Source organism: Armigeres subalbatus, chromosome 2 (assembly GCF_024139115.2).
Source record: "Armigeres subalbatus isolate Guangzhou_Male chromosome 2, GZ_Asu_2, whole genome shotgun sequence".
Classification (NCBI taxonomy): domain Eukaryota; kingdom Metazoa; phylum Arthropoda; class Insecta; order Diptera; family Culicidae; genus Armigeres; species Armigeres subalbatus.
In genome coordinates, this window is record NC_085140.1 from 263,680,109 (window position 1) to 263,705,292 (window position 25,184).

Sequence of the window (25,184 nt, forward strand, 5' to 3'; positions counted from 1 at the left end):
TTCTCAACCCACCAAGATGGCAATTTTCTTTGAAATAAAAACAATCAGTTGAGTAGTAAAATTTAATTCAATCGAATTTTAGAGCTTACCCTATCCTAGCTCGTAGTTATTCTAATGAAGCATTCTTAGTTCAAGATTAATTTTTACCTTTAGTGTACACCGAAGTGTACAGAAATGTAGTTTTATTGTTATATAACTAAATGAAAAAAAAACCGCAAATTATACGTAAGATTAAGTTTCCAGACGATCTAATTATTTCCTGTAGCATCGTTAAATACTTCCTAGGGATAGACTATTCCATGCGATTTTTTCAAATGCAGGTCCAGTTCACTTCTGTAATCGAACTGCTTGAAACAACGATCGCACGCAAAATCGCGGACGGCTTCATGGGACTTGAGATGTCGCCTAAAGTTGCCTCTAGTGGAGAAAATTTTCTTGCAAACCTCGCAAGTGTGTGCCTCCGATTCCTTAGGTGCGTGCGACTTCGAATGGGCGTAGAGCTCCTTCTTGTCCGTGAACTCCGTTCGGCATTGGTAGCAGTAGAATGGAACCCGTGCCGTGTGATAATGGAAGTGGATCTGGAACTGCTCGAACGATGGCAGCTGTCGTTCGCAAATCCGGCACTGAATGGTGTGGTTGTCTTCGGTTTCGTCATAATTTCCCTTGTTGAAATCATAATCATCGGCCAGAGTTGGCTTGCATTTGGTACAATCTTCCGGGTTGGAACAAAGGTGAGACTTATGGTGCTCTTTTAGTTCTGCAAGCTCTTCGAAACGACTTAGGCAAAGCGGGCAGCGATGTTTCCCAAGAACTTGCCCATTTTCCGGATCTTCGGATTGCGCTAAGGATTTCATGTTCTCCATGAAATCGGTTGTATTGTTAGCCACATGTTCGGCCTCATGTTTGAGCAGTGGTTCCTCATCAGTGAAAGTCTCCGCGCAATAATTGCACGAGAAATAGAGAGAATTGACATCGAGCGCGATGTCGTGGATTCCCATGTGCATGTCCAAGGCGCGCTTATAGTAGAACCTACGGTAGCAGATTTCACACCTAAATTTGTTCCGACCCTCATTATCTATGTTTAGTCCAGCTAATCGATCCCTTCTGTGTTTCCGACGAGGACAATGCACACGGAATGTATGCTCTTTGAGACTGGCTTTGTAGCAAAATATCTGTAAATAAAATCAGAATAATTATTACGATCTTGTTCATAATATTATGATCAAATTCTAGACCAACATTTGGAAATGGCGTAACAGCCAACACAGCTCTTCGGGTTCTTTATCTACATACATAGCTTTATGCATAAACAAAAAACTGGAAGGAATATATTTTAAATGTAACGCTCTTTTCAAATGTTGGGCAAGAAATAATCGTCAATGCTCTGCACAGTGGCGGAAAGCCGGACAAAACCTCAAAATTTTTTTCTCGATTTTGTGAAGTCCATATTTTTTTAATTTAACATATATATTGAGTGAGCTAGTTCCAAAATGTTTTGATTTTAGCTTGTAAATTAAATTTTGGGTGTCTTGTTGAAGTTCATTCCTTATGAATCACGGTGTTTATTAATTAACCTAGAAGAACTCAAAAAACGCAGGGAATTCTCAATGATAGCTTTCATGAACGATATTATCGCACAAAGAGTGGATAGTAGTGAAATTTTGGCAAATATTAATTTTTACGCCCCTATCCGTCCACTTAGAAATAGAAGTCTATTTTATATCAATAATCAAAGAACAAACTATGGCAGAAATGGCCCAATAAATAGAATGATGACATGTTATAATGCACATTGTGAAACAATTGATGTAACGATGAGTAAAACTAATCTAAAAAAAGTGTTCTTCTCTAGACAAGGTAATGACTGAAGTACACATAGACTAGATAATAAGTATTTATTGTACAAAGTATAATTGGTCTACATTTGATTGACGGCAAATAAATAAAAAAAAAATGTCTCCCGAACAAATATGTATGGGAAAAAGAAATTTGGCTAAAATTTTTTGGGAAAGATTCGAAAAGATCTGGTATTATGTATTAAAATCTATTTTTTGTCTACTTTCCGGTGGTTAGTGTGGTGAATTGCACATAGCTGCGCCAAAGCGGGAAATTCACTGGTGCAATGTTAGAACGAGGACACTGTCTTTGTTCTAGCTCCTAAGGCATGGGGCTTACGCAAGTCCTTGGATAACAAAGTATGTCGGATAACCATTTTAACCTCAAAATGAATGCAACGTTTCAAAATTACTCTGTGGTGAAGTTTTGAACACAATCTCAGGTTTTGTCCGGGATTTGTATGAGGGCCTGCCACTGTGCTCTGGTCCAATTGATGGGAGAAAATGAAAGTAAATAATAGGGGCAGTAGGGGCAATATGAGCCACCCTCATTTTGAGCTTATTGACAAGTTTAGTCATGTAAAAGTTATATGATCTTAAAGAGAATGCTCCACATATGCCTCAGAGCATTAGTGATTAATCATAGATTTAATCATGATTAATGAATAATGGGTGTTTTAATCATTATTCATTATTCATAATCATACAAAAAATACGATTTAATCATTAATCACTAATCGTTAATCATAGAATTTTACATTTAATCATTAATCACTAATCTAAATCATAATTATTTTGAGTCTATTCATTAATCATCAATTTTAATCATTGCATACATCGCTTTTATTCATTAATATTTAATCATAATCATATAATTTTCATACCTTTTAATAACCCAATTTGGAATAAAGGTTACTTGCTTTTTGATCACTATGCAAATCATTCAATTTGATTATTCATAATCGATAATCATTAATCATATCGATCGTTAATCATTAATCATACACATATTGTGTCAACATTTAATCATGATTGATAATCGTTAATCACACTCCAAACGTTTTATTCATTAATCATAATCGTTAATCATTGTCAAAAATTAATTTAATCGTTAATCATAATCATTAATCATTGTCAAAAACGAATAAATCATTATTCATAATCTTTAATCATAGAGTTGAATGATTTAATCATAACAAATTTAATCATTCACTAGAAGCTTTATTCATTAACGCTCTGGCCTTAACGTAAAAACCGCATTAAAATTCAATACAAACATGAAAATACAGTTGAAAATGTAAATTTTTGCTGCACAGGCAGAATTATTATAAGATTTGACGTTTATAAATAAGGTTTTGATACAAAACTGATTACCATACAGGTAAAAAATGAATCACAATCAAAAGACCTACTATAAGGTACACCGGGGGAAGTGGAAAAAGGGGGTAAGTGTAAAAATCAGCTCCAAAAATCGGAATTGAACATACTTTACCATTTTTATCACACCATAACATTGTGCAAGAATATACTTTGATGCTCACACTAACACTATGTTCAAATTTTTATGATACGTACACTAACACGGCTATTGCCTCCACTTTAGCATCTTATGTTGCATCATATACGATGTTGACTGGGAATACTATATTTTTAGCTTCATAAATTTGATTTTGTTATTCAAGTAAGTATGAGCTCATGACAAATTATTTGGACATTGCGATTCTGCAGAAAAATATCGCAGTTTAATTTTTCATGCAAAATGTTAGTCAGAAAAAAAAATTTCGACGAGAAGGCTTTTGAAAACTAACAAATGAGCACTTTAATTTTCACGTATTTAAGATTATCACATATGCTATGCGAAGAACGTAAAATCCCCGCATTACGAAACAAATAACACAAATCATGCAAACTGTTGATCGAATCTACATAATTTGGTTTAAATCCTGCATGAGTTCTAAGTTTTGAATTTTTCCAAGTTATCTTGGTTGGAAATATTATACATAACTGAAATATAGATAATATAGTAACAAATTAGTTTTTTTTTGTTAAATATCATTATTAGCACATGTTTCGGAATGGACAAATTGATATGAAATTTGCGAAACAGAATCCACATGACTTGGAGGGACTCGAACCCTCAACATCCTACTCTCTAGATTTCATTCGAGTCCCTCCAAGACACGTGGATTCTTTTTCACGAATTTCATATCAATTTGTCAACCGAGATATTTAACAAAAAAATGGTTTTCGTACGGCCGAGTTGCCGAAAAATATGCAATTAATTAACAAATTAGTATTAAACATTTTAAGTTGCTGTTCCGTCTCCCGTTGGAAGCGAGCCCGCAAAAAATAAGAAGCGCACCAACCAGCGAGCGCCACGCTATCCTTATTTCCATTGTTCCACAGCAGCCGTATGTCTGTTGTCACTTCTTCAAGTCGCAGCCTTCAGCAACGACAAGAGCAGAGGAGAGTCAACCTAACCACGCCCGCGACAAGACACGTCGAAGTTTATCCCCGACAAGTTCGCGCAAGCAGCAGCAAAAGCAGTATTAAAATTTAGTATCGAAAAAGAGAATAAATAGTTTGTAGTGTATATATCTCTTTCCGTACACGAAAGACGAAGAAAGTTTACCAAAAGAGTGTTCCACCAAGTGTTTTCCGAAATACGTCAATTTTTCTCCTTACAGTCCACTGCATTGTTGACCCACCCTGTTTGGGTCAGAACATATGGTCCTTCGAGCCGAATCTCTAGTGAACCGATAGTGTTTTCCCGTGACGATCTGCCGTGGATCGAGCCACCGCCTGGTGCATCCGGAAAAGTGAATTTTCAATCCTCGATTCTGTTTCTGTTGAACGACGACCGCCGGCCGAACCACGACCGAGCGCAGAACAAACAAGAAGCGTGGAACGAATCGGAAAGTGAAACAAAAAAAATGTAAACTGCTCCCGCTGCTGTGTGTGCTCGAGCAAAAACCTCGGAAGTTTGGTACATGGTGTGAACATTATTGCGAGAGAACCGAAAAAGTTTGTGCGAATTCGAAAAAGAAAGTTGAACTTAGTCATAGAACATTTCCGAAAGTGATTTCGTGCGAAATTCCGATTATGAAAAGCGCGAAGAAAAAACTGCCTCAGCAAGAAGAAGCAGCTGTGTTATCCAGTACGAGTACTCCAGAATCATTCCACGGATTTGACGAGCGGGAAACTGCAATGGATGACGCTTCACGAAAGGATTTGGAGAATGTCATCCGTCAGCGGTCGCAAACAAAACTGAAAGTAGTGCGATTCCAACGCACCTTGATCAACAATCAATCGCTTGGGCTGGCACAACTTAATGTGCTTTCTCAAACCCTTTCAACTGCCTACAACGGCTATTGCCAGTTTCATAGCAAGGTAGTAGCCATCATTCCCAACGAAGCTCTTCCGGAGCATGAAACAGAGTATGAATCGTTTGAAGACCTCTACTTCGAAGTTGCTAATATGGTCGAAGAACTGTCACTAGCAGCAAAAGCTGCCGCCGCCGTTCCGCTTCCTCGAACGCAAAGTCCAACAGCGCCTCAAATAGTGGTTCAGCAACAGCCGTTAAAAGTTCCGATTCCAACATTCGACAGAAGCTACGCAGCCTGGCCCAAGTTTAAGGCAATTTTTCTGGATTTGATGGAGAATTCGGGAGATAGCAATGCCATCAAGCTCTATCACCTCGATAAGGCGCTCATCGGTGAGGCTGCTGGTGTGCACGACACGAAAGTTCTGAGTGAAGGTGATTATGATTATGCATGGGAACTTCTGACGGACCGCTTCGAGAACAACCGTGTCATCGTAGAAACTCACATCCGTGGGTTGTTGTCCCTCAAACAAGAAATGACTGGTGTTTCGAATATCATTACAGCACTTGACAAGTCCACACGAAAGGCCTGGGAAGGAACCCAGAAGAAAGGAGATCTTCCAAAGTATAAGCAGACAATCAATTTCCTGAAGTCCAGGTGTCAGATCCTGGAGAATTGTGACACAGTCTTCCAAGCACCCAGCTCTACAATGAAACCGAAGCAGTCCCAGCCGCTTACCACCGTGCACAGCGTTAAACAACCTGACCGCTTCCCAGTAGAACGAAAAGGTTCGGGCCGCAGGAGTTTGCTTCAACTGCCTGCGAAAGGGACACCGCTCTCGAGAGTGTCCATACAATAAGTCATGCTTCAAGTGTCAAGCCCGGCACCATACACTGCTCCATGATGACGGGGCACCCACCAAGAATCCGAAACCCAACTTTCCCATTCCCACGGAAGCATGGGGAAAGCCTACCACCAAGTCCATCAGATCCGTCCCAACTCAGTATGACGGTGCAGAAGAAGCCGCTCCCGGCGGACCCGCCTGTGTCTACCACCTGTTCATCGAATTTCACGCAGTCTACCAAGACAGTACTGCTGCTTACCACGGTCGTACAGGTGTTTGATAAGAAGAGTCAGCCGTGTTCATGCCGCCTCCTATTGGACAGTGACTTGCAGGTAAATTTCGTGACGGAGGAGTTGATCAATCGCCTGGGTCTGCCGGAGAAACCAGCGAACGTACCGATCACTGGTATCAACGCCTTGCGTACCCTTGCCCATGATAAGGTGACGCTAAAAATTCAATCCCGCGTATCCAGTTTCCACGCAAGCCTCGAGTGTCTAGTTACACCGAAAGTGACAGGCACAATCCCATCATCCAAAATAAATGTCTCTCATTGGGACATTCCCGATGGCGTGGTGCTAGCTGATCCCGAGTTCCACACGCCAGATAAAGTGAACATGCGGAATTATTCTTCGAAATTTTGAAGCCCAGCCAACTGAATCTATCAGACAACCTAACGATGCTGCGAGACACTCACTTTGGGTGGATCGTAGCGGGTGTTATCATCGATCCCCAAAAGATCAACGTTTTCGTCCAACAATTCCATCACGCCACAGTGAACGACATCGAGCGAAAGATGCAGTAGTTCTAGAGGAAGTTCCGGACGAATAGTGGAAGTTCCGGACGTTCCCAAGCTCTCTATCGAAGAATTGACATGCGAAGCCAACTTTCTGTCTTCCCATCAACGAGATGAGAGTGGAAGGTTTATCGTGAGATTTCCGTTCAAAGAAAATTATGACCAGCTAGACGATTGTCGCGCTCTAGCATTGAAGCGGTTTTTAATGTTGGAGAAGCGGCTCATTCGCAACCCCGATCTACAATCGTAATTCCTCCGGGAGTACGAAGCTCCTGGACACTGCCATGAAGTAAATGAAGACGACGATCCATCAAACCAACTAGCGTACTACATGTCGCACCACGCTGTCCTGCGACCATCAAGTACCACAACGAAATGCCGAGTTGTGTTCGACGCAAGTGCCAAATCATCGATGTGCTGCAAGTCGGACCTGTGGTACAGAATAAGTTACACTTCATCGTTCTACGTTTTCGAAAGTTTAAAATAGCATTTTCCGGAGACATATCTAAAATGTACTGCCAGGTACTACATAGACCTGTGCGCCGCCGCGCCACGCCGCCGCCGCCGGTGGTTTTACTCGCGCCGCCGCCGACGACGATTTTGGGTCGGCACGCCGCCGATCATAATTTTGCCACGCCGATGACTAATCGCAATAAAAAAATCAATTAACTTAAGTCGAGTCGAGCCAACACGAGACACTGAAAACGGCCTAATAATTGAGGTCGGAATACGTATCTGTGAAGAAATACAGCGTGTTGGAGTTAATTGGAATAGTACTAAACTAGTCTTATGACAGTTCATAAATGTTGTTAAGATGGCTCTCGTCATAATTCAATGTCAAATCTTAAATTAATAGCTTGGTTGAGTGGAGGTACCATATTCTGCGCATTTAAGAAAATTTTGAAATAAAATCGTTGTTATCGAGAAACCATAATGATTTATGAATATCTTTATGTAGTAGATCTGTAACTATAATCACCGGAAGACAATGAGTCATGAAAATTTTGATTAAATTGACTAAGAACCAGGGTTACTGGAAATCGCATCAAGTATCTCGCATTCACTCATACTTTGCGAACGGAATCGGAAAAGAACGATAAATGATGCATCCCGAATGAACCGCACAAAATATATCTTCCCAAAGCTGACGAGTGAATCCTGTATGAATATGTTTCGTATTTATTCGTACTGCATTAGCTTCGGGTTTGATTCATCACCATGTGGTGAGTGACTCCGGTGTGTGCAAAAGTGTTGTACTGTTCGTACTGCTTTTGCATCGGCCTCGATTTATCTCCAGCAGAATTTGGAGATTTGCGATCGGATGCGATGATGAATGGCGATGAGTGGTGATGATGATAGAAAAATTGAATCATCGCAGTCCGCCGGCAAACATTGCAACGGACAGCAAGCGATGCGGGTGGAGAATAATATACCTACCTAGGTATGGGAGTGGGAGGTGTGGAGCGAGGTTCAAATGATATCGCTGTCCATCGTAGTTTACCATAGATTTCTGATAGCATGACAAATTGAACATTATTTAATTATTGTGATAGCAAAAATGCATTTTACAATAGGTTTTCGATATGTTGGCATCAAACGGAAGTCTTAGATTTCTAATATAGGGCACGGACTGCTTCTTCCAATTTGTCTTCAGGGAACCTGTACTAAAACGGTGGTGCTGTTTGAAAGAGATGGCGCCACAACATTTAAAGTATAATTAATTTCCTTGTTTGGACAAATCACCCATTCTCACCATGCGTAGTTCACACCAACTACGCATCTCATCGATATTAAATACGGATACAGAATGCTTGGAATATTTAATAGGTTTCAGTTTAAAACAATAAAAGAGCTTTCATTATGTCTCCATACCAAACTCTAGTTATTTACTTTAAATTTCTTCAAGGCTGTTCTCCACCTCGTGTGTGTGGAAGAAAATCTACTATATTGAACGGCAGACACAGCTAGTGTTTATGCTGAAGCTGAACCACATTGATACAAATACGCAACAACATAACACCATCTGTCATGGTCATCTGGTAATGTATATTTGCAATTATACCATCATGTGTAGTAGGCCTCAGCAGAATTTTTACTAGAATGCAACTGACGACGTTCTATAGTGACAGTCTGAGACATTCAATGACCTCAAAGACTTTTTTACTCGAGTCAAATATCGATAGCGAACCAACATGTATTCCCCAAATAACCATTCAACAAAATGATTTCCGCTAATTTTTTTGAGGCAGCCTTCACAAAACCAAAAATCCATTTGGTTTGTAAGAACAGATAAGAACCATTATTAAGGAAGTAAGTTTAGTCTGCAATTCAATAATTTAACGGCGCTAGTGTATCGGCAATGATGGAGCTAGGGCATGATGGGGCACGTGACCCACCAAATTGAATGTTTATTCTGAAATTTAATTATATACGCCAATTTTGATAATATTTCCGAAGGAATGTCTTAAAAAATTTGTAAAAAAATCTCCAAATTATTTTCTGAAGAAATTCCTGTAATTTCCAAGAAATTTCTGGAACAATTCATCAAGAAGTTTTCTGGAATTTCACCAAATACAAATACTAAATTAATTGAAAGAATCCAAAAGCATTTATAAAGGATTCCTAAATAAATTTTCATCGAAACTCCTATACTGCCCCACTCATATAACAGTAAAATTTCACTTTTCATCACTTTTGAGTTAACCCAACTCGGGCAGAAGCCATGAACAGAATAATAAAACATGATGTGGACTTAATTGATATAAGAGATGAAAGAACAGGCAAATATATCAAAAAATCAAGAATATATCAAGATATGCTATGAATAAGAACCTATAAGAACTAATGGCACATGATATTGATCACTTATTACAAATAGCATAAGTTGGTCTCCTCATGATATTTTAGTGCAAAATATTGATATCTATCTTTTATCTCTTATATCAATCATATCCATATCTTATTGGGCTATCCTATTACCATTTGATATTATTGAACTATTATCGTCTACTCGGGAATGGATAGTGTTGATCTTGTATGTCCAAAAATACAAAGTCATGTGCGTTCAATATTGAAAGTACTCGCATAATAGTTCCATTAAGAATTTGCACAACCTGACTGCACAGAACCAAACACTGTTTAACCTTAACTAAATTGTTTCACGGTAATCTATCGAATGATGAACTACTCAGCAAAATTTTAATAGCATCTAATGTAAAACATCATTATTAGATTTTTTGAAACTTTATATGAAACATGCGATTTGAAACATCAATGGCTATTATATCTGTATGCGACAAAAACGGCATGGGACTGGCATATATGCGAATGGGGGAAATATAATAATTTCCAATTTTTCCATGATACTTATTCTCGGAGTCGAGTGAGTAAGTTTAAAAAAATAAAAAATCACAAATACGAAATTCGGAACAAAAAATTCACACGTGTACTATCAGTGATGAACTTTATAATTATTTAAAAATCACTTTAATAATGGCTATTATATCTGTATGCGACAAAAACGGCATGGGACTGGCATATATGCGAATGGGGGAAATATAATAATTTCCAATTTTTCCATGATACTTATTCTCGGAGTCGAGTGAGTAAGTTTAAAAAAATAAAAAATCACAAATACGAAATTCGGAACAAAAAATTCACACGTGTACTATCAGTGATGAACTTTATAATTATTTAAAAATCACTTTAATAAAGAATAAAAAAATCTAGTAGCTATATTTCATATCTAGTAACACTTCAGATGAATTTAAGCCATAAAAATTGAAATGTAAATGTTTCGAGTGAAAGAAGGGTTTTCAGTTGTAATTCGTTAAAAAAACGACAAAGTTATACATTTTCCCATTGGTAATAATTATTTTGTATCTCCTGTGTTAGATTATAAGGTGTTTAGCGTGAAAAATGCGTTGCTTTTCTTGTACGCCCAGGTTTTTTTACACGGTTTGGTTTTACTCGTTTAAGACCTTCAGCGTCAATGAAACAATGAGTTAACCCTACTAAAAAAATCACAAAAAATCGAAAAAAAATTCAGGGGGTATTTAAAAAGCTGTGAACGTTCAGGTTAACCGAGAAATTAATGAATTCCAACCGCGTAAAAAAACCTGGGTGTATATTTAATTTTTGGATTTTCGACGAAATTGCGTTTTTTTAGTTTTGTATTCTTTGTGACAAATATTTTCACATTATATTTCGAGTGGATAATTAGTAGGAATGCAACTAAAAGCACTCGTTACGAACTTTCACTAGATTCAGCAGCTAAATGGAGCAAGAATGTACACCCAACCAGAGATTGCAACATTTTATTGCAATCTCGCATTAGTTTCGTGTACAGTTTGCCATAATTTGCGACATATGCTCAGATTGTATTAAGTAAACGGCAGGCCCTTGCATTAGGTCTCCGGCCACGAGAAAATAAGAACTGGTTATGTGTTAGTGTCTATACATTGAATCTAATTTTACACTCCCTCATCGAGGAGTGCAATGCTGTATACTTCGACAACCTCAGCAACCATACAAAAAAATTCGGTCAAAGACGGGAATCGAACCCGGACCCTCCACCCTTAGCACATCTTGACTGACGCGCTAACCATCTGGACTATTTACCAGATGAGGAACGACGTGCCCAAAGGCAATCATAATCCACGTTTCATGCTATGAGGATATGACAAGTGGAAGGGTAACAGGGATAGCAATGAATGATACGAGTGGAATAAGCATCATGCATATTTGTGTCCTTTTCCGTTATCAAGCTAGATGCAATCAGGAAGACTGTGTGGGTTAAAGTCATATTGCTGTACACGATTCATATACTTGTTCTAGAAGGAGCCAACGAGCGTTTGGATGTATTTATCGCAACCAAATAAACCGACTTAATGCAATGAGCTGTATTAACAAGCATGACATTCTCTGATCGGTTTGAATGTAAGATTTGACACAAAATGCTTAATACAAAGAATGTCACACAATTTTTTTTTGGGTGTATGTAAACAACCGTAAAGTCTTGTGAAGTCTAGTGCATTTGTGCGCTTTCATGCAGCATGGAAAGCGAAATTCTAAGAGCGGGAAATGTTTGACAACCAAGTAACTGCAAAATAATTTTGTTAATGGGAGTGATTTCAAAATATCCTTCTACTCGCTTGAGCGCAGAAAAGCGGCTCTAACCCGCAGCACCCAGCGTAAAACCTAATTTTTAAAAATATTTTATTTATTTTTGTTGTCGCTGAAATTGCGCTTGCAAGGCAGTGGCAAATATATTGCCACAAATTTTCCAATGTTTCTGAACTGTTTAATGTATAACAAACATTCATTCGAGTTTAATACCATGTAAACATTGCGTCTTATTGTTATTTTTGTTAATTTATTGTTTAGATTCGTCTGCCTTTCAAAGAGTAAAATCGTATAAGTTTCGACCCCATTACGTCGTCGCACATACGCTAACGCTGTCAAGCCCTAGATCTCCAAAAGCCCTAGATCTCCCAAATAACTTTAATGAAGACTGTAAGCGTCTATCTTTTAAGTTTGAAGCGATATAACAATAATTAACGTCTAAATGTACTAAATACAAAGCTCGTGGGCTCGCGCTTCAAATGTTCCGAAAGGCTAAAGCAGAACCTCTAGGTTTATATCCATAAGAGAATCCTGTGTAACGCTCCCTACAACTTCCAATCATACCCAATCATCATCACTCGCGATGCGTTTTGGCGATCCATCGCTCGTGATGCAATCAACAAGGAATCCGATGAACACTTTATACGCAAAGCAAGAATCCGTGCAGATACGAATAACTGGTGAGTGCCGTTTGCTTCCAATTTGCAGATACTGGTAACTCAGTGATTGGCAAAAGCACGGATGAAAAGGGAAGCCCAAAATGTATGGTTTGGTTCATTGCGTATCGTGTTCTCACGCGTGACGAAGACACACGAACAAAAGCTGTAGTATTCATAACTGAGCGGCATCTCAAGCGAAAGATGATGCTATGCATGGTTCGGATTTCTCACTCACTCACGCGACAACTGATCACTCCACCATGCATTTTATCCGGATAAATTACAGTGCGATAAACTCCGGCACAATCGGTGGTGCGAAAAATTGTTATCCTTCTTCCCATGTTTCGCGAAAATCAAATGCCGCTTGCTTTGCCTCTCCAAGCTGATTGAATCTGACGATGCGCCACGATAAGGAAAAGGTTCAATACAGCAGTTTTTCCATTCGCTTTCAATCAATTCATGTGGTGGCGTGGTTTTAGTGGGCGCTCTGAACATTTTAAAATTGTTTTGGGTTCGAATCCCGTTGCGGTCCTAAATTTTTGTAAATATGCTTGTAAAATTTATCTGATGAGGCGACGAGAAGGAAAATTTGTGGATTAAAATTAAATTATCCGGGCGATCCGGCGCTCACGAATTTATCACTCGCCATTCTATCCGGATAAAAATGTTGTGTGAGAATACTTCCTCACAGAGGGACCATGAAAAATCACACTCTGCTAAATGGATTAATCGCAGGTTTTTATTCATATGAGTGAGAATTCCGAAGCCTGATCTATGTAGGAATCAGTAACTTAGTAAGAACATATATTATTAATCGATTTGTAAACTGCCATATGGTTCCTAATTCTGCGCACATATTTTGAAATGTTCCATATTCTGCGCATAATGTTCCTAATTCTGCGCATAATAATAAAAACTCAGTTTGGGTAATTTTGTGTCTCATAAAATGGTTTTGAGCATTTATACAAATATTTCATTACTTTTGCACGTTTTTAGTGCCATGTATGTTTCCTGAAGTCTATCTGACTACACCGTCTAAACGTTCGCTAAGTATACGAAAAGCATTCGCTCCAAAACGAATTAGAAGGCGAATTAGACCCAAACCCAATCGATTCAGCTGCATTGAATTGAGATGATGCCTGTGTGTGCGTATATGTGTGTATGATGTATGTCCACACAAATGCTATTCATTTTCAAGACCATTATCCGTTTGCTCGCCATCGCCACAAGTTACTTTCAAAGATCCATTTTTTCTGTTAGACAACATTCCAGATAGGTTATTGTGTCCATGTCAATGTTCAAGTCACTATTTTGTTGTGTTTACTAAAGTTCTCCAATGATGAAAAGCCATTTTATTATTCTGATGAAATCGGATATTTATATGAAATGGAAATAAATGAAATCCAACGTGAATAATAAGACTAGTCCTACATAAATGGTCATATTGCCCAAAGTGCTGTTTTCTCAAATGTCGGAATTCCAGTCCGGCCTAGGAAATATCCAAGTGGGGAATTATGTCGAATTTTCAGGGAAAATTATTCGCGCTAGTCACGTGATTTACACATTTAGATTAGATACCTCGAAGTTTAAAAAAAAACGCATAGTGGAGCTGTGGTGCGCAAGGCCAAGTAGCAAATGTCCCTTGTATCTTTCCGGATATCATTTTAAAATATGTGTTCTTGCCAAAACAGTTGTTACGTCCAATTTGGGTTGACAACCCAGGCTTATTGTACCTATCCATTCCGCGCGCATAATTAGGAACAGAAAGCAAATTTTGTGCCATATTCTGCGCAACATAAATTGTTTCCTATTGGATAGAGATTACACTCTGAAAGCCGATTTTTATAATATTCAAGCAACAAATAATCTGCCTTTGCACTTCGCTTTAAAAAAAATGAGTCCAAATCATTTTTTGCTCAAATTCGACATTTTTTGACATTTTTCGTTTTTATCGATTTTGTTTTTCCTAACATTCCCGTTATCAACGCTAACTTATTGCTTTATTATCTGCTTATGACAACAATAAATTCCCAACTTTTTGATGACATGTAAGTAAATATGATAAAAACAGTAAAGAAAATTTAAAAAAATGTTTTTGTGTCGAAGTGCGCAGAATTAGGAGCCGCGCAGAATAAGGCACGCTCACGGTAGTTTGAGAATTTGAATGAGGCTTTATCTAGTATAGCTAATAAGTAATTGTAATCTTATATATTAAAATGAAATGGTCTGTGTTCGTATCCGAAATCGTAAATCGGAAATCGAAAACAGTGGATGGATTTTTTCATTTCTTCAGCAGAAACATTCGTTATAGTTTCCGACGGGTTTATATGATATTTCCTAATGGTAAAATTACGAGTAAAGTTGAGCAAATCGTGAATAACTGAAATTGTGATTTCTATGCGAACTTTGCATGGGCAGTTCGGAATGCACATTCTCGCCTACTATGCAGGACAACGTCTGCCGGGTCAACTAGTAAAATATAAATTGTTAAATTGATCTTTGGAATGCGTTAAGTCAAGGCCTCATTCAGTCGGGCACCTAAACTTGCAGGTGACTCGCAAAATGGGTTTGTTGTGGTTCATAAGCTTTTGAGGGGCCTGGATACATGCCCAAAGCGTTGCCATTCTTAAAGGATCTGGCATTGGTGCAGGTATTGCAGTTTTGAAATTTTAAGTTAAGTTGCACATTAGTAATTTGGACAATATTTATTTTTTAATTTATTTAAATCAGCTTCGTTTTAAGATTTGTGCTATTAGGATAGTTGGCTTATAAGGCAAACTGATTTAGAAAAATATTTAAATCTTTAAATAAATTAATTACCGATTTTTTTGTTCCGACCCCCGAGTAAGTAGTTTATATTTTGAAATCAATTTCTGAATATTACAAAACCACTTGCTGAGCATCAGCAAAGCAAATATTACGAGCATCAGTTAAAAACGGTTCTTATTTTTTTATTCACAGCTATTGTAACCCAGAACTGGGGCGTTGTCGCCTTGCTGCATAGTATTTAGTCAAATTATTTAGTTAAAACGTCAGGTATTTTCAAACATTATGAAATTTTATTTATTTTAATTTTATTTTATTGTCTTGAAATTATTTAATACTGTTTTGTAAAAGCCTTATTGTAAAATTCCTGAAATTTCTGAAAATATCGTTTAAACATTCATTTATGAATTCCTTCGAAAAATACTCCAGAAATTAGTTCGGAAATAAATCAAGAAATTTATTTAATAATTCCTCCGAAAAGTTTCTTTTAAAAAAACCTTATAAGATTATTTAGAAATCAGGAATTTGGGAATTCCTTTAAAGGTTCCTTACAAAATTTCTCCGAAAATTCCTTAAGAATTTCCATTACGGATTTCTTCGGAAAATCCTCTACGCATTTCTTTCGGAAATTGCTTAAGGAATGCTTTCGAATTTTGTTCCACGAATTCCTATATTCTCCTTCGGAGACTCCTTGAGGAATTCCTTTGGAAGTTTCTTTAGCAATTCCTGCGGAAATTTCTTAAGTAATTCATTAAAAAATTCAATTCGTTTTTTTTTTTGAGAATTTCTTCAGACATTTTTGAGGATTTTTTCGGAAATTTTTCGTTTTGAAATTGTTTCGGCAATTAGGCCGATACAAATATTTAAAATCTATTTTGTCTCCCTCCTCCTCGGATTTTTTGCCAAAAATAATATTTAGAGGGCAGCAAAATAAAATTCGGACAATTTGAAGGATTTTCAAAATATTCTTTAACAAATCCATGGAGATTTTTGATTTTTTCATTTTAATATTTATTTTTATTATCCACCCTTGACATTTCGGCGCCCAGTAGGACAAAATGTCAATTTAATATTTGTAACAGCCTTATTTCATGAATCGCTAGAAAAATTCTTCTAGATATCCATAAAGTATTCATTCAAAATTTGCCTACGGAATTTCTTCAGAACTTCTTCCAGCAATTCCTTTAAAATATTCTCCGGGAATTCTTCCAGAACTTCCTGCAGGAATTTCTTCGAAAATGCCTTCATCTTTCCGAAAGTCTTTTAGTGTTGTTGTTTATTTTTAGATTTTTTTTCGAAAATTCAAAAAAGTAACATCGCAAACAACTTCATTTTCAATAAATTTCAAAGGTTTTCCTGGGAGATCTACCGAAAAAAATCTGGAGAAATCTCCGAAGGAAATTTCGGAGGTTTTCGAATAATCTTTTGAAGAAGTCCCTGGAGGAATTTCCGAAGGAATTCTGGGCGGATTTTTTTTGTTTATTTAAGAAATAAAATTCTGGAGGAGTTCCCAAATAAATTTTTGTAGGCGTTTTTGAAGAAATTTGTTTTGGGTTTAGTGCAGGAATTTCCAAATAAATTGTTGAAGGCATTCCCAAAAGAGAACCTGAATGGATTTTCAAAAATAAATCCTAAAGGAACTTAAAAAGAGTTTTTGAAGGTAAAATATTTCCCTAAAGAATTCCTAAAGGATTTTCCAGATGAATCCATAAAGGTATTTTTGAAGGATTTTTTGATGGAATTTCCGAAAGAATTCTTAAAAGAAATTACGAAGAAATTCCCAATAGAATTTCAGAGAAAATGCCTACTGGTATTTCTGATGTAATTCCTAGATTTCTTCAAGAATACCTTTGGAATTTTTCCCAGTAATTTATTCGCTATTTCCTCCAGAGATTTCTTTGAAGATTTGTCCAGGAATTCCCTAGAAATTGCCTCAAGAAGACCTACAAAACTCCTCCGGAAACGAATTCCAGAAAGTCCTTCAGAATTTTTCGGATGTTCCTTAAAATTTACCTCAGGAATTACGTCAGAATTTCCTACACGTATTCCTTTGTTTAAGAAAACCATAGGAAATTTGTTAAGGTTCGTTCTTTTGGAAATTCCTTTAAAAATGTCGTAGGAAATTGCTTTAGGAATTTCTTCATAAAATCCTTTAGGAATTCTTTCGTAACTCCCTTAGAAATTCTTTCGGATGTACCTTCCGAAAATCATTCGCAAATCGCTTTTGAAATATCGACGGAAAATATTTTAGAATTTCTCTAAAAATTCCTTCAGAAATTCATTTACAGATTCCTTCGGAAATATGTTTAGTCTTTGAAAGTTTGCTTAGGAATTTCTTCGGAAATTAATATGGAGGATTATTTTAGGGAAAAAAAACGTTGGAAATTTTTAAGAAATTCCTCTATCTTTTCCATCTTTTCCTGAAATTCCCATAGGAATTCTTTCAGAACTACCTTAAGTAATTCCTTGGGAATTTCTACGGGTAATCCTTTGAAAATTCTTCGGTAACTTAAGGAAGAAGTTCTTGGTCATTTCCCTCAGTAATTCTGTCTCAAACCTAGTAACATTTAGAGTGAAATCAGGAGTGATTCAGTTTGATTCTAAATTTTCGACCACTATTCTAGTTTGTATCTGGAGCAAAATAGAACAAACTCGCTGGTTTCCCCAGCAGTGTTCTATTCATGTTTTTCAAATTTTCATTGAAATCATTATGTTACTGCCAAGAAAGGCGCCAGAATTGCAAAGTGGATTGATCCGTAGATAAAATGACGCATCCATACACCAAAACAATTGAAAAATATTTGAATCTCGTGATTCAATCGTGGTTCAAATCTGCAGAAAATAGAACGGAGCGTTATACCAGTTTTATTTTTTTGACAGTTGACTGGTTTATACCACTGAATCTGAACTGAATCTAGAACAGCTGCTGGGAAATTCAATGTTTCAGATTCATATTCAAACTGACAGCCCCGAACGATTTGAATCACTGCTGATTTTACTCTTAGTTTTTATGCAGGTTTTATAACACTCTTGAAGAGTAAATTAAGGTCTTCAAGAGCGTTGTAAAACTTAAAATGTTACTTGGGATCATTCTCCATTTCTTTTGATTTTTTCGAGAATCTTTTCAGAAGTTCATTCAAAGAAATTTCTTCAGAAATTGCGTTTGGGAACCATTCGGAAATTCTTCTAGGAATTCCTAGAACATTTTTGAAATTTACTGAAAAGATTCTTTATTATTTTTCTTCGGGAATCCCTTCGGTTCCCTAATGTAAACTATTTTTGAAGTCGGTGCTTCCGGGCAAAATTATAAAATACCTATACATATAATAAGCAAAGACTGCATGCCCAAACCTTTGTTCCTTATGACGAATAAACGAGTCTACTTTTAGCAAGGAAACAAGCTAGTTCGGTTTTGTATTTCCGTCCGTCGTGGGATAAAAGTACGGACGAAGTATTTTTACACTAGGTTCTTTTGAAAATTACTTCAAAAATTTTGCCAGAAATGTCTTTATAAACTCTTTTCGCTATTCCCTCGGAGAGTCCTTTTTGACCCCTTCGAAGATTTTTTCAGCAATTTCTTCGGCAAATATTACATTCCTTAATAAATTTCCAAATGAAATCCTGAAAGAATATTCAATGGTTTTACCTGTGGTTTTACTAAGGAATTTCCCAACGAGAGCCTTAATGGTTTATGAAAAAATGCCTATATGAGTTTCCGCAGAATTTCTTATAGGGTTTTACAATGTCAAAAAAAAATCGTAGTTTCCTCCGGAAATCTCTTCAGGAACCCACCAAGAACTTTTTTTTTGTCATATTTAACCAACTTTTGAGGAAAATATTCAATTTGTAGGTCATCGTGCCCCAATCTTACTCAGCGAGAGCTCATTTTAGTTATGTTGATCATCTATTGAGATTTGTGCATACAAGAACGCGAGGTGGGGAGTAAACTGTCCATTGTGGTTGTCATTAGTGGATTCTATCGTGAATGTTCCTTCCAGGGTCACAGCAGGTGAACGAACTGCAAATTCTCTAAATATACTAGATATGCAGCCGCTCAGACATTGCCCAATTATATATGTAACTCAAAGAATAGCAGCATTTTTCTGAAATATAGATATATTGAGAAGTAAATCGACTGGACTTTATCAAAATCCTGAATTAGAAAATCTTTTGGAAAATAATTACAAATTAGTCCTATGACACCGAAGTCTAATTCTCAATATTGCTCAAGGGTTACGAATAATGAAGCAGAATTCGTTGTTAAATTTTGATTCATCAAAATCAAAGAATAATAAAATAGTTTCAATTTAAATAACATTTTGAGGTACTTATTAGTGTCGCTGGTAATTGACTATGGAAAGTGCTGTTTGATGATCGATCGAATATTACAATTTTAATCCACAGAAGTCGATTTTTATACGGGCGATTCGTACGGTGTGAATCAAAACCGCGTGAATTCAAAAATCCGCGTTAAAAGCGATATTTTAGCCATTGATTTTTTCATCCACGCTGGATCACGCCGCCGCCGATAAAAGCCAACGGCGCGCCGCCGTGATGTCACCGCCGCCGGGGCAAAAGTGACCACTACGCCGCCGCCGCCGATTATATGACCGGCGCACACGGGAGTTAGAATTGTGTACCATTACATACGGTACAGCATCAGCACCGTCTCTGGCCACACGGTGTTTGGTGCAACTAGGTAGTTGAAGAAGACGGCAAAGCTTTCCCAATCGCTTCGAGCATCGTAAAGGAAGAAACATACATGAACGACATACTTTCCGGTGCGGATTCGGTGGAGGATGCCATCGAAGCTCAACGACAAGTGAAGCAACTCCTAGAGCGAGGAGGATTTCCCATTCATAAGTGGTGCTCGAATTCTCGAGAATTTCTCGAGCACATTCCGGAAGAAGATCGTGAGAAAACAGCACCAATAGAAGAGCGAGGAGTGAATGAAGCCATAAAGGTACTCGGCTTACTTTGGGATCCGAGTGCTGATGCACTGTTTATCGCCAACCATTCCAGATCCCTAACAGCAGGCGACCAGCAACGTGTGAAGAGAGTGATGTATTCGGAGATCGCCAAATTCTTTGACCCCCTCGGGTTGGTGTCGCCAGTCATCGTATTGGCGAAACTCCTGGCTCAACGATTGTGACAGCTTAAGATCGGGTGGGACGATCCAGTCGACCAAGCAACCGCGCAAGAGTGGCAAGAACTCCAAACATCCCTGTTACATGTGCACCACATTGGTATTCCAAGATGCGCGATAATCGACGAAACGATTGCGTATGATCTGCACGGTTTCTCTGATGCTTCAACCGTGGCGTACGGGGCTGGCATCTACTTGAGAAGCCTGTTTGCCGATGGTGCGGCGAAGTTACGACTCCTCACGAGCAAATCGAAGCTGGCTCCTCTGCATGATCTTTCCATTCCTCGGAAAGAGTTGTGCGCCGCTCTTCTGCTCACTCGATTAGTAGAGAAGGTGTTACCAGCCCTGTATATGAAGTTCTGGCAGACTGCCCTGTGGTGCGATAGTGCGATTGTCCTGGCCTGAATAAGGAAACCACTACAACCAGCTATAGGTATCCGTGCGAAACCGAATCGCTGTAATCCAAGAGCTTACTGGTGACTACACATGGGAATATGTCCGGTCTCAACGAAACCGGACATCGTTTCCCGAGGTCAACTACCTGAAGCACTGGAGCACAACAGTCTCTGGTGGGACGGCCCTGAATTTCTTCTTAGGGTCGATTACGAAACCGATTCGCCGGAACCCGTTCTAGAAGATCAACTACCATAGCAAGTCCAGCCATAAATATCGAACCATTTCCATTTTTTTTTTCGAAATACAGTACTGCCGTTCTACGCATAATTCAAGACAAAATTTTCAAAACGACTTATCTGCTTTTGTAAACAAAGATTCAAACGACGATTTGACGAATCTGATAGCTTTCCCACGCAAACCAACACCACCAATAAGTAGGTAAAGGTTTACGCTACCTGTTGATGGTGTTGGTTTGCGTGGGAGAGCTATCAATTCCAAATTCAATTTTTTTAAATTCATTTTCATTCATTCAATTTCAAAAATTCAAAATCCAAACCAGTCAATTTGTGCCACTAGTTTCAGAACCGATTTGATCTTGAAATTTAACAAATATTTTTGAGATTTAATGAGCGTAGGCAAAACTTTGCCACGACATAAAACGAATCACTACTTATTTAAACAGTTTTCAGTCTCTATTATCATCAAACAACAACTTCATTTTTTCAGTGGGACAAATTGATTCGAGTTTGAGATTTTTCATCAAAAGTAACATGGGACAATTATGCGTAGAACGGCAGAGTAGCTTTCGGACGATTCAACGCATAATGGGCTATATACTGCGATTTGTTAACTTATACAACAGTCGATCAAGTTTGATCTAATTTTGATTCAGCAAATGAGCCATGAGCAATTAGCACAAAAATGTAAACGATACAACCGTCTTGCTCCAAATAAAGGATTTTTTAAATTATGCCATTTTGAAAAACAATCAAAAACAAATGTTCTTACCTTGTCGCAATGCTCACACGCAATCGTATGCGCTTCTTGTAGCTTCTCGTGATATTGTAGTTGACACTTTTGGTTGAACGTCTTGTGGCACCGGTCGCACTTGTAGGCGTTGGCCGCAATGTGGACCGTTTTTTCGTGTGTGCAAACCGTGCTTTTGTGGTTGAACCGTTTGTCACAGTACGAGCATTTGTAGGGCTTCTCGCCGGTGTGCAGTCGCATGTGTATCGCCAAGCGTTCCTCGTTGTCCAGGACTTTGTTGCAACGATCACACTTCAGTGCCTTCCGGATCTTCTCGTGCGTCCTTGAATGGGCTATCAGATTCGACTGGTGATTGAAACACTTCATACAAATCTTGCATTGGTAAGGCTTTTCGCCGGTATGCAAACGCGTGTGGACCTGAAGTTTCTCTTCTGATTTAAACACCTTTCCACAGGTAACACAAGAGAATGTATTACCGGATGCATTCTCTCCGTGCACCTTCTCATGGCAGGTAAGCGTGCTTTGGGAGCGAAATTTCTTATCGCACACACGACATTCAAAGGACAAATCCTCATTATGAGTACGTTGGTGTTTGTCCAACTTTGCTTTTGAATCAAAAGTCTTGGCACAAATTTCACAGCCGTACGTTATTTTTTGGGCTGCGACGTGACCGGAATGTTGCACGACCGAATGAGTATTGGTACTCTGAGGAACCGGCGAAGCTTGGACGCTGTATGGCTGATGATGATCAACAGAACTGATGGTGGATGCGTTGGAATGGTCGTGATAGTCATGGGCCATCTGAAAAGTAGCTTGCTGTTGACCAATCACCGTAGTTTGATTATGCGGCAGATATGGATTCGAAACTAATTGCAGATCCAGAGGTTTCCCATAGTAAATTTGCTTATCTTGATGATGCCCACTGGATTCCGCATAATGTTGACCACTTTGACTGTAGTTCACGGGCGGCGTCGCAGTTCCACTGTTTGGTTCGGGTTCCTGCTTTAAGACGAGGCTCGGATTCGGCACTTTGAGGAATGCAGCTGAACTGTTGGTATGAAAGAAACCCGAGCCACCAGCAGTTGGTTGATTCGGTGTTACGCTGAAACAAGCAGAGGGTTGTTTTAAATTTTTAATGAATAAAAACCGGAAGTATATTTGAAGACTCACAAAATTTTGTTGTACGAATTGTAATCCATTTTAAAGTTTCAACTTTTCGTGACAAACGTGTCTTTAATTATAATTATTAGGCGCGCAAAACTAGCTAACACAGATATTATTTATATTTTTAGTCTTAAACTGGTCTTAATTTTAGTTGAAGAATGAATTTCACATTTCCATGATCAAACTTTGCCCGGAACTTCTGATCGCATCACAACAAAAAAGATTTTTTCACTTTTGACCAAGACCCTGCCGTAGCTTTACTTTTTGCAAGTCAAGGAGCCCATCTAACTGAATGCTCCAAAACAACATAAAAGATACCAATAAAATGGTATAATACTTGCTGCACTTTTTTACGTTTTGTTAAATATTTATTCTACGATATTATGGTAGCAATTGACTTATTAATTCCACAATTTGATTGTTCAAGTTAAATGTTTGATCAATTTATATCTCAAATTGTAAACATTCCGCAGGAATGCCAGAGTCCTGGTTTTGAAGTTTAAATTTTGACAGTCGATGTTTTTGAGGGAGCGGACAGTTGCACACGCTAAACTGAATTTACTCAATCATTGTATAATTTCTGATACACGGTAATAAAAAAGGCTATTTTTTGAATATTTTTTTATTTTTCTCGTATATACACGGTAATACCAGAATACTCATTTTAGGAGTATTTTTCAATCACTTGATTTTTTTTAACTCTATTTATTAAGTTCAACACCGCAATCACTTTTGAGAATATTGCCTATACGTCAAAATATGCGTACTTTTGGCTAAAGGCTGGTTTACAGTTCGGAAAACGTGTCCCGGGATTTGGTCTCCCATGTAATTTAAATGGGAGCGGGATTTGCGTTTCCCGTGACAGGAGCAGAAGTCTACACGAAAAAATATTTTCCTGAAGTGTAAACCCAATCGCGGGAAAAGTGTACGGTGAAAAATCCCATGTGTAGAGATGCAAATCCCACGGGGAATCCCACGTTTGAATTGATTTCGCACGGGGAATGTGTAATCTATGACGGAAATTTATTATGGGAAGAATTTAGTGAAGTGGATAGTGAAACGTGAGAAATGTGAGAAGTGTGAAGAGAAAACTAAGGAATGATAAGCGAGAAATGAAAAAATGAGTAAGTAAGCAATGAGCAATGAGCAGTGAGAATAAGAAGTAAGAAGTGTACAATTAGAAGTAAGAGTTGAGTAGTGTAATGAGTAGTGAGAATAAGGCGCGAGAAGTGAAGAGTATGAAGTGAGTTATGAAGAGTGAGAAAAGAAAAGTGAAAAGTGACTAATGAGAAGTGAGAAGTGAGAAGTGAAGAATTATAAGTGAAAAAATGAGTTGTCAGAAGTGAAATGAATAGTGAGAAGTGGGAATTGAGAATGAGAAGAAAAAGAGTAAAGTGAGAAATGAGTACTAAGAAGTGAGAAGTGAAAAGTGAGCAGTGATAATTGAGAAATAGTGCATAATGAGCTCGCTCTAACTCATTCTCACTCACTCGCTCTAACTCATTCTCACTCACTCACTCTAACTCATTCTCACTCACTCGCTCTAACTCATTCTCACTCACTTTCTCTCACTCATTCACTCACTCAATCTCACTCATACACACACATTCTCACTCACTCGTTCAATCTCACTCACTCACTCACATTCACTAACTCTGGCTCACTCACTTATTCATTCTTACTCAATTACTCACTAACTCTTTCTCACTCACTCACTCTCTCTCTCATTCACTTACATTCATACACTCATTCTCACTCACTCACTCAACCTCACACACTCATTCTCACTTACTCACAAATTCTCACTCACTCAATCACTCGTTCACTCACTCATTCACTTTGACTTACTGACCCACTCTCACTTACTCATTTTCACTCACTCGCTCACTCATTTCCTCTTTCTTTCCCACTCAATCGCTCTCTCTCACTCATTCTCTCCCTTTCTCGCTATATCTCACTCTTCTCGTTATCTTTCCACCTCTTGTATAAAGAAATCCGAACCAAAACCCCGAAGTGTAAACTCAAGCACGGACGAGGATACGCAGATTCTCAAATCCCGAAGCAAAATCCTGAAGTGTAAACCCAATCACGGAAAATGTTTTGACAGTGGAGACTTATCGGCGGAAAATTTTCCCTGACAAAACCCG

The 25,184-nt window shown here is 38.1% G+C and overlaps 1 protein-coding gene across 1 annotated transcript; it reads right to left on the bottom strand.

Moving 5' to 3' along the window:
- Nucleotides 1-48: 48 nt before the first annotated feature.
- LOC134216268 (zinc finger protein 85-like) lies at nt 49-23,513 on the bottom strand. Its single transcript, XM_062695202.1, has 3 exons — nt 23,044-23,513; nt 21,895-22,975; nt 49-1,172 (listed from the first exon to the last, which is right to left on the bottom strand). Exons 1-3 carry the CDS (start codon nt 23,070-23,072, stop codon nt 282-284), a joined length of 2,001 nt encoding a protein of 666 aa, XP_062551186.1. The 5' UTR covers nt 23,073-23,513; the 3' UTR covers nt 49-281.
- Between the last annotated feature and the right edge of the window lie 1,671 nt (nt 23,514-25,184).